This window comes from Solea solea, chromosome 4 (genome assembly GCF_958295425.1).
Source record: "Solea solea chromosome 4, fSolSol10.1, whole genome shotgun sequence".
Classification (NCBI taxonomy): Eukaryota; Metazoa; Chordata; class Actinopteri; order Pleuronectiformes; family Soleidae; genus Solea; species Solea solea.
The window spans coordinates 16,251,833-16,264,109 of record NC_081137.1 but is presented as its reverse complement, the minus strand read 5'-3'; the positions used below and the strand labels follow the sequence as shown (position 1 = coordinate 16,264,109).

At 40.8% G+C, this 12,277-nt stretch overlaps 1 protein-coding gene across 5 annotated transcripts in view; it reads left to right on the top strand.

Annotated features, from left to right (window-relative positions):
* dscama (Down syndrome cell adhesion molecule a) overlaps window positions 1–12,277 on the top strand; it is an 80,192-nt gene that overhangs the window by 14,697 nt on the left and 53,218 nt on the right. For all 5 annotated transcript variants that reach the window (XM_058626428.1, XM_058626426.1, XM_058626427.1 and 2 more), the window contains exons 2-3: window positions 5,733–6,050; window positions 6,163–6,312. In XM_058626428.1, coding sequence (XP_058482411.1) covers window positions 5,733–6,050; window positions 6,163–6,312 — 468 coding nt within the window. The remainder of the gene's footprint in view (window positions 1–5,732; window positions 6,051–6,162; window positions 6,313–12,277) is intronic.

The following is a 12,277-nucleotide window of genomic DNA, read 5'->3' as shown; positions in this document are numbered from 1 at the left end:
GTAAGAATGCTTTGCCAACCCAACAGGACCTCCCACCCTTTTTCCCCTCCTCTGTGTTTTTCAAAGAGCGAAGACACAAAGAGAGAGGGAGCCCATCTATTATAGATGAGTAATATTTATATTTAAACAATATCACTTTTTCCTCTTTGTGATTTTTGGCTCGTGAAAAACTGTTGTCGATTAAGAGCTGCTCTGGCACGGGCTGGCATATGGTGACTGTTAGTGAGAGCAAGTGGTGTATGTGTGTGTGTGTGTGTGTGGGGGGGGTCCTTTACCATGATATTGTGAGTTTATGCAAGTGATTTTAAAGCCATACCAATAAGACAGGAAGATTTAGTGCAATTTATACAGTTAGGTGCTATTTTAAAAATGTGACATTTTGCATTACCCAAAGTATATTGTCCTATCTCTGTAATGTGGAATCAAACAAACACAAAGGAGAGTTTAAGTGACAGCAAGGACAAAAACATCCAAATCAAAGTTGTCATTGCAGTTTTAAAGATTTTAAAATTTAAAATAAAATAAAAAGAGGCATAATCAACTTAGAGAACGATCCTTTGACATGTGGACCAAAGTGTTACAGCCTTAATCTGCCAACCAGGCCGATGACTGACCGGCTATTGATGGGGTCCAGATAAATCTTTTATATCTTGTTCCAAGGGTGAATCTCCTCTTGCTTTGATCTCACTCCTCTGTTTCCATGTCAATAGATCCTCCAAAGTGAGCTTCATCCCTCTGTGCAAACCGACGTGTTACATATCTTACCGCTGCACATTTGTATGTGTTACATCTTACTCTTTTATGACAGGCGTTAATGAGATTATTATTTAACAGTGCTGTACACAAACACACGTGATGACAGCCAGCAGCCACCCACATGCTGTCTCCTTTTGCTTGCAAGCCAAGTGTTGTGATAAACTAGGGCGCTTTGTCATGGGGCGATTCATTTACAACTGAATATTCGAACAAACTCCCTAAAATATAAATTATGTTCATGTCGTTTCCATCAGATAACTGTCAGTAAACAGTCACAGGGAGTAAACCTAAAGGAGTGTCCTGTATTAATCTGATTCAAAGGCATTATTGGATGAGCTGCCCAAGCAGGGGATTCTTTCTAATCAATACCTTGACCCAACAGTCCCCTTTAGGCTCAAACCAGGACACAGCAGAGGGTACGTGTTGTTGCTCGAAAGATATAATATGTGACATTTCTACATTAAAATATCAAATATAAAAGCATTAAAGTTATGTTATATATTTAGTTGAGGAGTGTATTACATTTCCTGTCTTTGCTGTAACTTCTGGAGCAAACCTCTGTGACACACCAGAGTAAGGAATGAAATATTCAGTACTATTAGTTAGACAGCGTATTTTTTTAGTTTTTTTTTTTTTAACATTTTATTGTGTATCTGTGAATAATGAATCACTCTACTTATGACTCATTGCCATTCACTGCACATTCTGCCACTGGAGCTCTTCCCATGATTCCAAGCTTCCAGACATCATCAAACTAGGTCTTTTGTATTTGCTTTCACCAGTAGCAGAAATTACATACTGTGCATTTAACGTTTTAGTTGACGAACCCCTTTTAAGATCCGGCGGATGATAAACACAAATCAGGGGAGTTACTGGACAGCTGGTTTCATTATTTCTTCGGCTTCCACCTTCCACATGTAATGTTTTTGTTTGAGCAATTCTGAACGTGAGAGACACAGTGAGGGAAGCGTGAAGGAGAGTTGAAGGTTAGAGAGGAATACAGACAAAGCAGAGCAAAGAAACAAAGTGAGAGGACAATGTAGAGGGTAGATGTTGGAAGGTTGCTGAATGCAGATAAGAGGTACACCTTTGACCTCTGTTATGACACCGTCTTCCATCCCTCTGCCTGTTTTTTATATATTACATTCTCTCAGTTTTTCTCCCAATATTGTTCCATATGTCACCTTCTGAGTGCTTTCAAGCTTTCCCATCTCCCCACTCAACCCCAGGCCGCTCTGTTTTCCTTGGCTCTCCAATGAAAAATAAATGCACTCCCTCTGTCTATCTGAACTATTGGGATCTGGCAGGGTATTCTCATGTTAAGGCTTTCTCATCTTAAGGAATCAGCCACCCAGAAGTAGGTGGTAGTGGTGGAGGTGTCAATTTTTTATGAGTTGGTGCAAAGCAGATTAGGACAAAGGCCGTTATAAGGCAGTAGCTCTTATTTGCACAGTTGCCTTTCAAAAGCACTCAGACCTCAGGCTGCATGATGACTGTTTGTTCTCTCTGAGATGGTGTCAGCCCCTGCACCAACATCAACTGTATCCTCCCATTCTGAATTATTGCTCCTATTTTTTAAAGAAAAGAGCCAGTTCTGTAAACATATGTTAATATATTATTTTGGACAGGAACATATGATGTGCTCTGACATTGATATCAATTGCAACAAACTGTTTAAACATGGAGTTTAAAAACTCTATGTTTCCAGCCTCCAGGGGTTCACTTTAGTATACTTAGACAAAAAATTTGAGAGCTTTTGAAAGAGTTGACATGATATACATTTTATGCATATTAAAATGGACACAGATTGCTTCTGAAACAGACCGTTTCCAAACATACAGTTTTTATCCGAAAGCACCATTTTCAAATGAAAACGTAGTAGTATGGAAGGAGATCCAGACAATTATTTTCTGCACACAGAGTAAACAGGAACTGTTTAAATGATTTAAAGCGTCATGGCTGGTGTCTTCAACATAAAATATGTGGTTTGAGACGGTGGAGGCCTAAATCACGTCGCACTGTCAATTTAACAAAGCAAATAAAAATGAACTGTGTTGATAATCCATTGCCTTGTAAATGATCCTGATATCTACATGAAATCCAATGTAGCAGTAACAGAAAATTGAGATCATCATTCAGATGACGAGTGGCTGTTTAGGAGCCAAATGAGCTAAACCGTGTTGAAATATTTACTCCACTGATAATTCACACAGTCACAGAGGCTCCCCACTCCTCATAACAGATGCTGAGATTTTACGACCATCTTGACGGCAGATTTTCATACTAGAGAAAACCACTGACAAGCTGTTACTCAGTGTGATTACATGGCTGTAATTTAACCCCCGAGAAGTTCCCCATGCATCATTATGTAGAGAGCAATTTCAGCGTGGCCATTTTTGCAAATTTCCTGTATTAATGTATTAAAGCCACTTTGCTGTGCTGAGAACATCACCTGATGTCTGAGGCACCACAACTACAATAAATGAATTAAAGCCGTAAATAATCAGCACAATGGCCAATGCTTTCGGAGAACAAGAGCGCTCATTTATCTGCAAACTGTTGACTAGTTACTCCTACATTGGGAAATGTGACACCTCAATGTTTGACTCCCCAGTCACCCTTCCCAACAGTCAGTGTTATAAAATTATTTAATGTTCCGTGTTTCAGGCGATCAATAAAAATCACCCTTAACCGTCCCGTGTCGTGGCTCCTTCTTGCCTTCTCTTGGATGAGAAACCAAAGGCTTGTAGCTGTCGACAGCTACAAGCCTTCCCTCTTCAACACCTCCAGGCCTGGCCCTCTTGAGTGCCACGTGTGTGAAGTGAGCACTGCTAGTAATGTGCCGAAACATGTGTACGCCGCGACGTTTGTTTGTCCTAACAGGTTGAACGACCAGTGGGTGGAAGTGGCCGGTGATTTGAGCACGCTCATTAGGAATTTATGGAGCGCTAAAATGTTTGGTCTCTGGGGAGGAGGGATTGGCAGCTGTCGCACATGCAGGCAGGCTGGTGACAGGAGGAGAGAGCACACATTTGCAGAGAGATACAGTAGAGATTGCTGAAATATTTACTCTATGTGACTGACAGGAGTTTAAATGGCCCACACTGTTTTTTTTACCCTTATTGTCATTTACACTAGAAATATAATCAGCTAATAGCTCTTTTTTAATGCGTGTTTATTGCACAAAGTTATGCCTGATAAAATGGTCGCTCTGTCATTTAAGGCGATTGTAGCCATGTTGTGGTTGGGAGACACAAAGTTGACTATGGAATATTATCTGATGAGAACCTAAAGAACCTGATTTCAACATATATGCACAACAGTTTTTAAAGTAAACAATAAAAATATAATAGGACATTTGGCTCAGTCATTCATTTAAAGGAGGATGGGATGAATTTGTGAAACAATTTGCAGTGAAGTATTAAACATGGGTCAGTCAGATGTGCATATTTCTAATTGCATCGTTACAAAATGTAAATATTAAATTTTATATATATATAAAAAATATAATATATATAATTTTATATTTTATATATAAAATGTAAATATTATATTTTATATATATATATGTGTGTATATATATATGTATATATATATACATATATATATAATATTTTGCCCTGAAACCCCCCCAAAAAATGTTCCTGTTCCACAGTGAATATTAACCACATTACTCCTGTTTTGCTAGTAATATATATGATTACTTTTATGCACAGAATAATTTGTCTCCAGCAGAGCGCTACAAGCTATGCTCCCAATGGTCAAAGTCACAGAGGTGAAGAATCCTGTGGTTTTCCTCACATATCATTTCATTTAGAGTTTAATTAGGCATTTGGTAAAAATGTTTCTTCAAACACTTGTACTCCCTGTACACCTGGCCTACCCACATTAAGTTATTTAGTTGTTATTTTTAATTCAAATAACTACCGTATCTTCTGGTGAGGAACTGCCATTCTAGTCAATGTGAAAGTGTTAAATACATCCATTTCCCGACCATTTTATCCTCCACATAAGAGACCTCGTAGTGGTTTCTCTGTGGGAGAATATCATATGTGACCTTCATCATATGTGTAGCCACTTGGTCATTCATTCATTCATTCATTCATTGTCTACTACTTTATCCTTCACATGAGGGTCGTGGGGGCCAAGGTACATCCTGGACAGGTCTCCAGTCCATTGCAAGGCCAACACAGAGACAATTGACCTTTCATACTCACATTCACACTTACGGTCAATTTACAGTGTCAAATTAACCTCTGTATGTTTTTGGACTGTGGGAAGAACTCCATACAGAAAGAAATTAGTTTGCAAACCTGGGTCTTTTTTGCTGTAAGGCAACAGTGCTAGCCACTTATGTTGGTTCCATGTACATTTCTCTGTTCTTGGACAGACCTCAGTTGGGGTTTCTCATCAGCAGAAGTGGATTGTGCATATATATATATATATATATATATATATATATATATATATATATATACATGTATATGTACAATTAATTTTGACAAAACAACACAAATTGTCTTCTGTATATATGTGTGTGTGTATGTTGTACAGGCAGATGTGGATGTCATAGGGAAAGGGGCGTGGCTTCAGACATGTGTGTTCTGCAGGCATGCTTGGTTTAGCTCTCTGCTGGCTGTTATCTCACACCCACTGCTGCTCTCTCAGAGCTTTGCTGCAATGTCTCACCGTAGACAATAAGAGAAAAGCACACTGCAGTGAGCACAAACACATCCGTCAACCAGGGAAAAGAACACTCTGCCTTAAGTCTTTTAAAAAAAAAAAAAAAAAACAGAGATGCAGGATAGCACAGCTCTGTCAAATATGCCAGTTATTCTGTTACATGGTGGAGTCTACCAAGGGCAGGGGTGCAGTTTGTCAGTTAGATTTTTTAAAACAATTCACAGTACAATGTTTAAAATTAAAGAAAATTAAAATTGCTTGTCTAACAGTTGTATTTTTTTCTCTCCCTGCAGTTTTCTGTGAAGATCTACGTTCCAGCTTATATTTTGTCAATGCATCTGTGCAAGAGGTAGTGTTCGCCAGCACCACAGGGACATCAGTGCCCTGTCCTGCCGCAGGCCTGCCCCCTGTCTCACTGCGCTGGTACCTGGCCACAGGCGAGGAGATCTACGACGTGCCAGGGATCCGCCATGTGCACCCCAATGGCACCCTCCAGATCTTCCACATCCCCCCTTCCAGCTTCAGCAAACTCATCCATGACAGCACCTACTATTGCACAGCGGAGAACCCCTCAGGGAGAATCAGGAGCCAAGATGTCCACATTAAGGCTGGTCAGTTTCTCCCTTCATGAAGTCTGCACTTAACAATCATGGTCAATATCAGGGTAGAATAGGCGGTTTGTCCATATTATGCACAGCACACCACTTTGTCTTCTCCCCCCAGTCCTTCGAGAGCCCTACACTGTCCGGGTGGAGGACCAGAAAGCCATGAGAGGCAATGTGGCGGTCTTCAAGTGCATTATCCCTGCCTCAGTGGAGGCCTACATCACTGTTGTGTCCTGGGAGAAAGACACATTGTCAATCAACTCTGAAAGTAAGTCACAACATCTTTCGGTCTTTGACCCAAGAGAACTTTGTTTTTGTATTTTTCATATTTTCAGTGAATTTCAAAGACTGATTTAAATTTCATGGTGATACATTGTAGAATTTATATATTTAAAGCACATGAACATACTGGTTTACTTTTTACATCCAAAATCAGTGTGTCACAGTGTGTGGTTGAGTACTGAGTGGTTTTAAGGCACAACAGATTTCTTCATGGTGCTATATTAGTGATGAGAATCTTCTGACATAAACCTACACATAGACCTACCTTGTACCAGTGAGCAGGACGTGTTCGGTTTATAATTGTGTGTGTGTGTATCCTCATCTGTCTGACCCAATGACAGTGAGGTCTCTCCTGCTCCTCGTCCTCTGCCCGGTCTTCCATGAGAAGTTAGGCTGCCAGCCGTGTCACTTAGACTCGGGGTATTGACCCATTTCTCTGGCTGATAGTAGCACTGCAGTGCTCTGATCATTCAAATCACTTAAATGGAACGCTCGCCTGCGTGATTGTTCCCAGTCCTGGGGGGCAAATTCACTTTATGTGGGGCATTTAGCAAACTCAATAGACAAGAGCTAATGTCATTTTGCTTTTGGATGGAGGGCAAATGCTGACCACTGACTGTTTTTTTTGTTGACGTTTCACGTTTTTGTCCACTGAGGTGAAATCAGCCATGGTGAAATCTATAGCAATCTCTTAATTGTCCACAAATGGATTTGCCCCAAGCATGTTAAATGGGGATGTACTGTATAGTGGTTGTGTTGCATCTATAGGTATTTCTAATCTTTTACAGCTTGACTGCAAGTTTACTGATAACTCAATATTTTAAGATAAAAAAAAAAAATAAAAAACACACCTCTTAGCTTTTGTTGTGTATATTTTCTGGGCTTTTGTCATTAAAATGAACAGTAAAGAGAAACATGGCACCAGGGGAGAAAGTGCCACACAGTAAATTGTGCAGTTGAACAGGGACCTGCCTCTCTGGACATTTATGGCCATGCTGAAAGAATTCTATTTTCAGGTCACCAAAACCCTCCAGATTTTCTATTTGTTATCTTTATAGGGAAAGTTCTACGCTGTCAAAGCAAAGTGTTCATCTCGAGCCGTAAAAAAATCGCCACATCTGTAACAGTCAGCCATGTAATCGCTGTCAGAAAAATCATCCAGCCACCAATCCACTGCTCTTCTCCATGATAAATAATGGATGACGGAAGCCTATGAATCCATGAGCAAATGGTCTTTATTCACATCTCAGTGCATGCATCCTTCTGACGAACCCTGTCCATTCCCCTCATCTTCTATAGTACACGCATTTTAAGTGCACTTTTTGTGCGTGCACCCACATCTATATGACTGACATCTCAAAGCAAGATGGCTCAAGACCTCATCTCTATGACCAGACCTCAAACATTTTAATTTGCAATGAATAAAATAATCAGAGCACTTGACCTGAAACAAAAAAAAAAGTCTTTGTCAATTACAGCTTCTGTGTCTCTGACATGAATAATTGAATCGGTTCTTCAGTTTGGAAGGTGTATCCAGATGCAGATAATTGGTCAGACAGGCCTTCTGTAAGTCTCACTGGACGCAGGCCTTTTTGAGCTGTTGCAGGGCAGACTGACAAAACACCACTTAAAGAACTCCTGCATCCATTAGAATAGAATGGAAAATAATGTTGAAAAATGCATTTAGCCAAGAGAGCCAATAAAAGTAACAGGTCAGTAAAGCTGTCGCATACAGTGCTTTTATAGTGGGCTGAGGTTGTAACAGAATCACCGCAGAAAATATAAACTTCTTGCTCCAGTGCTTCTCTTTATTTTTCTGTTTAGTGTTTCTGATGTACCTTCTCGAGCAAGAGACCACTTGACGAGACAATTTTCTTTGGAAACAAGTTCAATTATATCGCTGAGCAGGATATACTTTCTCCGCCTGCTTCCTTAACCTTTTTACCTTTTGGTACTAAACTTAATTACTTGAAAATTGATCTAGATTTGTGTTCTGTTCTGTGCAGTAACTGGACCTTGTGTAGCAACCATGGTTTTGGGACCAAACTCTTGTTAGCCACAGCAGGACATAAACACCACTGGGCCCTTGGCACAGCGGCCATTTTGACAGGTCACAGTAGGACACGCACAGGTGTAAATAATCAAATTCATGATGACCGTCCTGACTTACATGAACTGGACTGAGACACCATTATGTAATCAGTAACACCTGTGTTTTTCTTGCTAAAACATGTCAAAAAAGCCATTTGACTGATAAATGAATGAAATAACTAATACAAATGACTTTAAACAATGACCGTTGTCTTTTTATATAGTGTGTTACTGAACTGAACAATCTAAAATGCTTGCAAACGTTCATCATCAGTTCATCAATTCAGGCTTCAGAACATTAAGAGGATTTGAGTTATTGTTTAGAGGCAAATCTAGGCTTTGTAGGACGAGGCTGTTAAAGAACGGCCATTGTCAGGATGTGTGAAAATGGCCGTAGCCCATGTGGTCAGACGTCGCCACATGTTATTGTTATGTGTCTATTTCACATTTTCATAATATGAATGTGTGCTATTATAACCTACACTATCATAAAGTGACATTTTCTAGTTTTGTTGCGGATTGATCTCTGCAGGAGCGCTTTTATCATCCTAATGCCTCGAACACCCAAACATGAATAACTAGCTTTAGTGCACTTCTTTACCTGATCTACTACACGTTGTTTTGAGTGAACACGTAATACTAACATCAAGGACTTGTATTGTAATAAATCCTGAGTGTTGTCCGTCAAATGTCCCTTCGATAAAAGGGTCAAATGAGTAAATGTAGACAAAAAAAATCATCACAATTATTAGGTTTATTTCACAGTCCTGTTAAAAATGCCATTTGTTGCTATAGAAGAGAATGATGAGGCGAGTTAGAAAAAGATACATATATATATATATATAAAACAATTATATATGTACACTATGCTGCAGTGATATTTTGCTTGTCACAGTGTACATCCATATTTTTTAAGACATCAGAGCTTAATATATATCAAGGCCATTCATGTTGGAAACAGCCATTTTGTTCCTTCTTGTTATCGGTCATAATAGCAAATGTGAGAATATGAGATGACACTTGTTTCTTGGTCATAATGTTACATTTTGTGCATCGCGATCTCGATGACATGATCATATCGTATCACATTATTTCATGATATTTAAGCAGAGTATTGTAATGATTTGTAAAACATGGATTCTGTGTGTGTTGGTCATGGTGGGGTGGATCGCACATGTGTATGGTACAGTATGTGCAGGTGTTGCATGGTGCATTACTCATGTCCTGACTTCCTAAAAGCTGGATTGGCTTTAAAACGGAGCCTGACTGCTTCATGAGCAAACATACGTTTATTGTGGTTGTATCTATATCTTATCGGGGTCTATATACTTCACATGTCAGCTAATAATTGACAAAAAATGATGGTTAAGTGATTGAGGGAACCGCTATGTTTTATTGTAATTGGTTGCATTAACAAATGAATGTCAGTATGACTATTTAAACACTCAAATATCAAAATTAAGGCCTTAAAGGTCCTTTGTCAGTTGGGCTACTTGTAAGCATCCTGCATCCGGAAAGAGTAGAAATCAAAAGAGGTGATCACTGTGAATACATTTTGAGTGATTAGAAAACATTAAACACAATTAAAAAAAACTGTTCTTTCCCTGAACTGTACCTGCTGAGCACACGTGTCCCTACCATAGGGCTGTTCTTAGGGATGTGGTGTGATGGAGTGTGTGGCTGCGGCTGTGTTGCTGTGCAGGGCCATTCCCCAGGTGCAGTCCGTGCTGCAGTCACTGAGGAGGCCTTGTAGTCATTTGCCTTGGCCTGCTGCTGCCTGCTCTGCATTCAGCACCAGCAGGGCCGAGAGGGGGCTGAACCCTTGCACTACTGTAGACGCATACACGCGCACACGCACGCACACTGGGGCTCGTTTTCATTCAGCACACGAGCTAAGCACAAGGGCCGTCGGCCATCACACCACAGATTCTTTGCTCTGCCCAGCCCGCACCCTCATCTCTCTTTCCTTTCCTTTCCATATTTTTCCTCTTTTACTCTCGCTCTCATTCTGTTACAGCAGCAAATAATGTGTTTTTTATCTTCCATAACAGCACATTATTAGTGATAAACTGCTCTTATTAAATCACTCACTGGTTGCTAGGTTTAGTCGTGTGTACAGATAGTTGATAGTTTCAGGATATTGCAGATTAACGCTTTCATTCTGGCCAAATGCTGAACCGTCTTGTGTGTTTCACAGACTCTTTCATGTTTGTTGACATTTGGGATGTGTGTAGACATTTCTGCAGCCAGCCCTAAACCCTACAGCCACTGCCGAGAGGAAGACAAGTCAGTTGTGTGATACCAGATTAATTGGCTGTGTATAATAGGCCTTTAAAGTAAATATCAAGAGCTACCATCAAAAGGCTGCTGGACGTTATCATGTGTTCCCACAGTACCCACTGTTTCTCCTCCTCCATTTCAAGGCAGCTACAAAAGCAGGCTCGTTTGAGAGTTTGGAGTCGATGGCAGCAAAAACTAATTTTAGGGTGTGTTCACAGCTCAGTTAATGGTCAGATATTTAGGCTGGTAAAAAGACAAATTCCTCCTCTGCAGGTAAGGTTGCACATTTTGCAGAGCCAGCATTGGCATTGAGTCACTGCCCTTTCTCGGCTGTGGGCAGGATGGTCCTGAGCTGCAGGTGTTGCCCCATGGTAGATCCAGGTGTTGCCCTCATCGGTTCGCCCATCTCCTCTCTTGTGGATGCAGATGAGAACACTGAGGCTGTAGCCGTAAAAACTACCCTTCCAGTGAAAGGTGGCGACTGAGTTCACACCAGTGATGAACCACTCTGGAGTTCATTTGAATGTGGTCCTAGAGGGGACCAGAGTTCAGTTGTTTGGTCCGCATTAGATGTCTCGGGCTATGTTCACATTGACCCATATGAATTTCTAAGCTCTAACCAAACCAGATTTAACAAGGCTGGTGTGAACACACCCTTAAACTCATCCTGACCACTATCAAGCCTGAGAGGTCCTCGGAGTGTGGTGTAGTACTGCTGTTACAGATGAAACATAACGAAATAATGAAAATATAAGTAAGGTATATGATTTTTGTTTGTTTTCAAAGGGATTGTACCTTGTATCACTGTTACCCTGCTGTAAACATGGAAGTACAGGGAAGAAGGGGAGTTAATCTTCTACTGTGTGTTTTTATAGCCTACAGGTAAGACGCAATAATGAATGTCTCTTGTTGGGAGCAGCCTTGCAGATCATTCGCTTTTGGTTTTTTCCCTTTTCATAGAATGCTGTGTAAGAAGCGCCGCCATTGGTGCAGCGCAACCTTGAGCTGGGGGGCTGGGGTGGGTGGGTAATCGTTTTACTGGTCCCTGTTTGGTGGAGATCTAGAAGGAGAAGGAGGGGAAGGACGAAGGAGCGGAGAGAAGAGAGGATAACTACCTCTCTCTCCCTTTTTCTTTCTCTCCGTCTATATTTTTTTTCCACTCTATCTCTGCTTCCCTCTGTCGACAGGCAGGGTTGGAACTCTGACGCGTGACAGGCTGGATGTAGAGTCTTTTTTTCCAGCGTTCGTCATTCTGTCTGCCCATGATTGGCTGGAGTATTGTTATTCACACAGAAAAATGGGTCAGGTGGCCTGTGGAGAATGAAGTGTTTGTATGGAGGAATGGACAGACATTACAAACAGACACACAAAACACATGCGTATGTACACATGCATATCTACACATGCATCCCACACAGAGCAGGATTATACTCTGCAGCAGAGCAGTGCTGGCAGATAAATAACAAATAAATGAAAATAAATCCAGGTTATTTGGTAAGCGTCTCTCATGTTGAATTCACTGTGTCCTCTCACAAGCTGCGAGCTGGTTCTCTCCTCACACCCCGTGGCAGGGGCTTAGC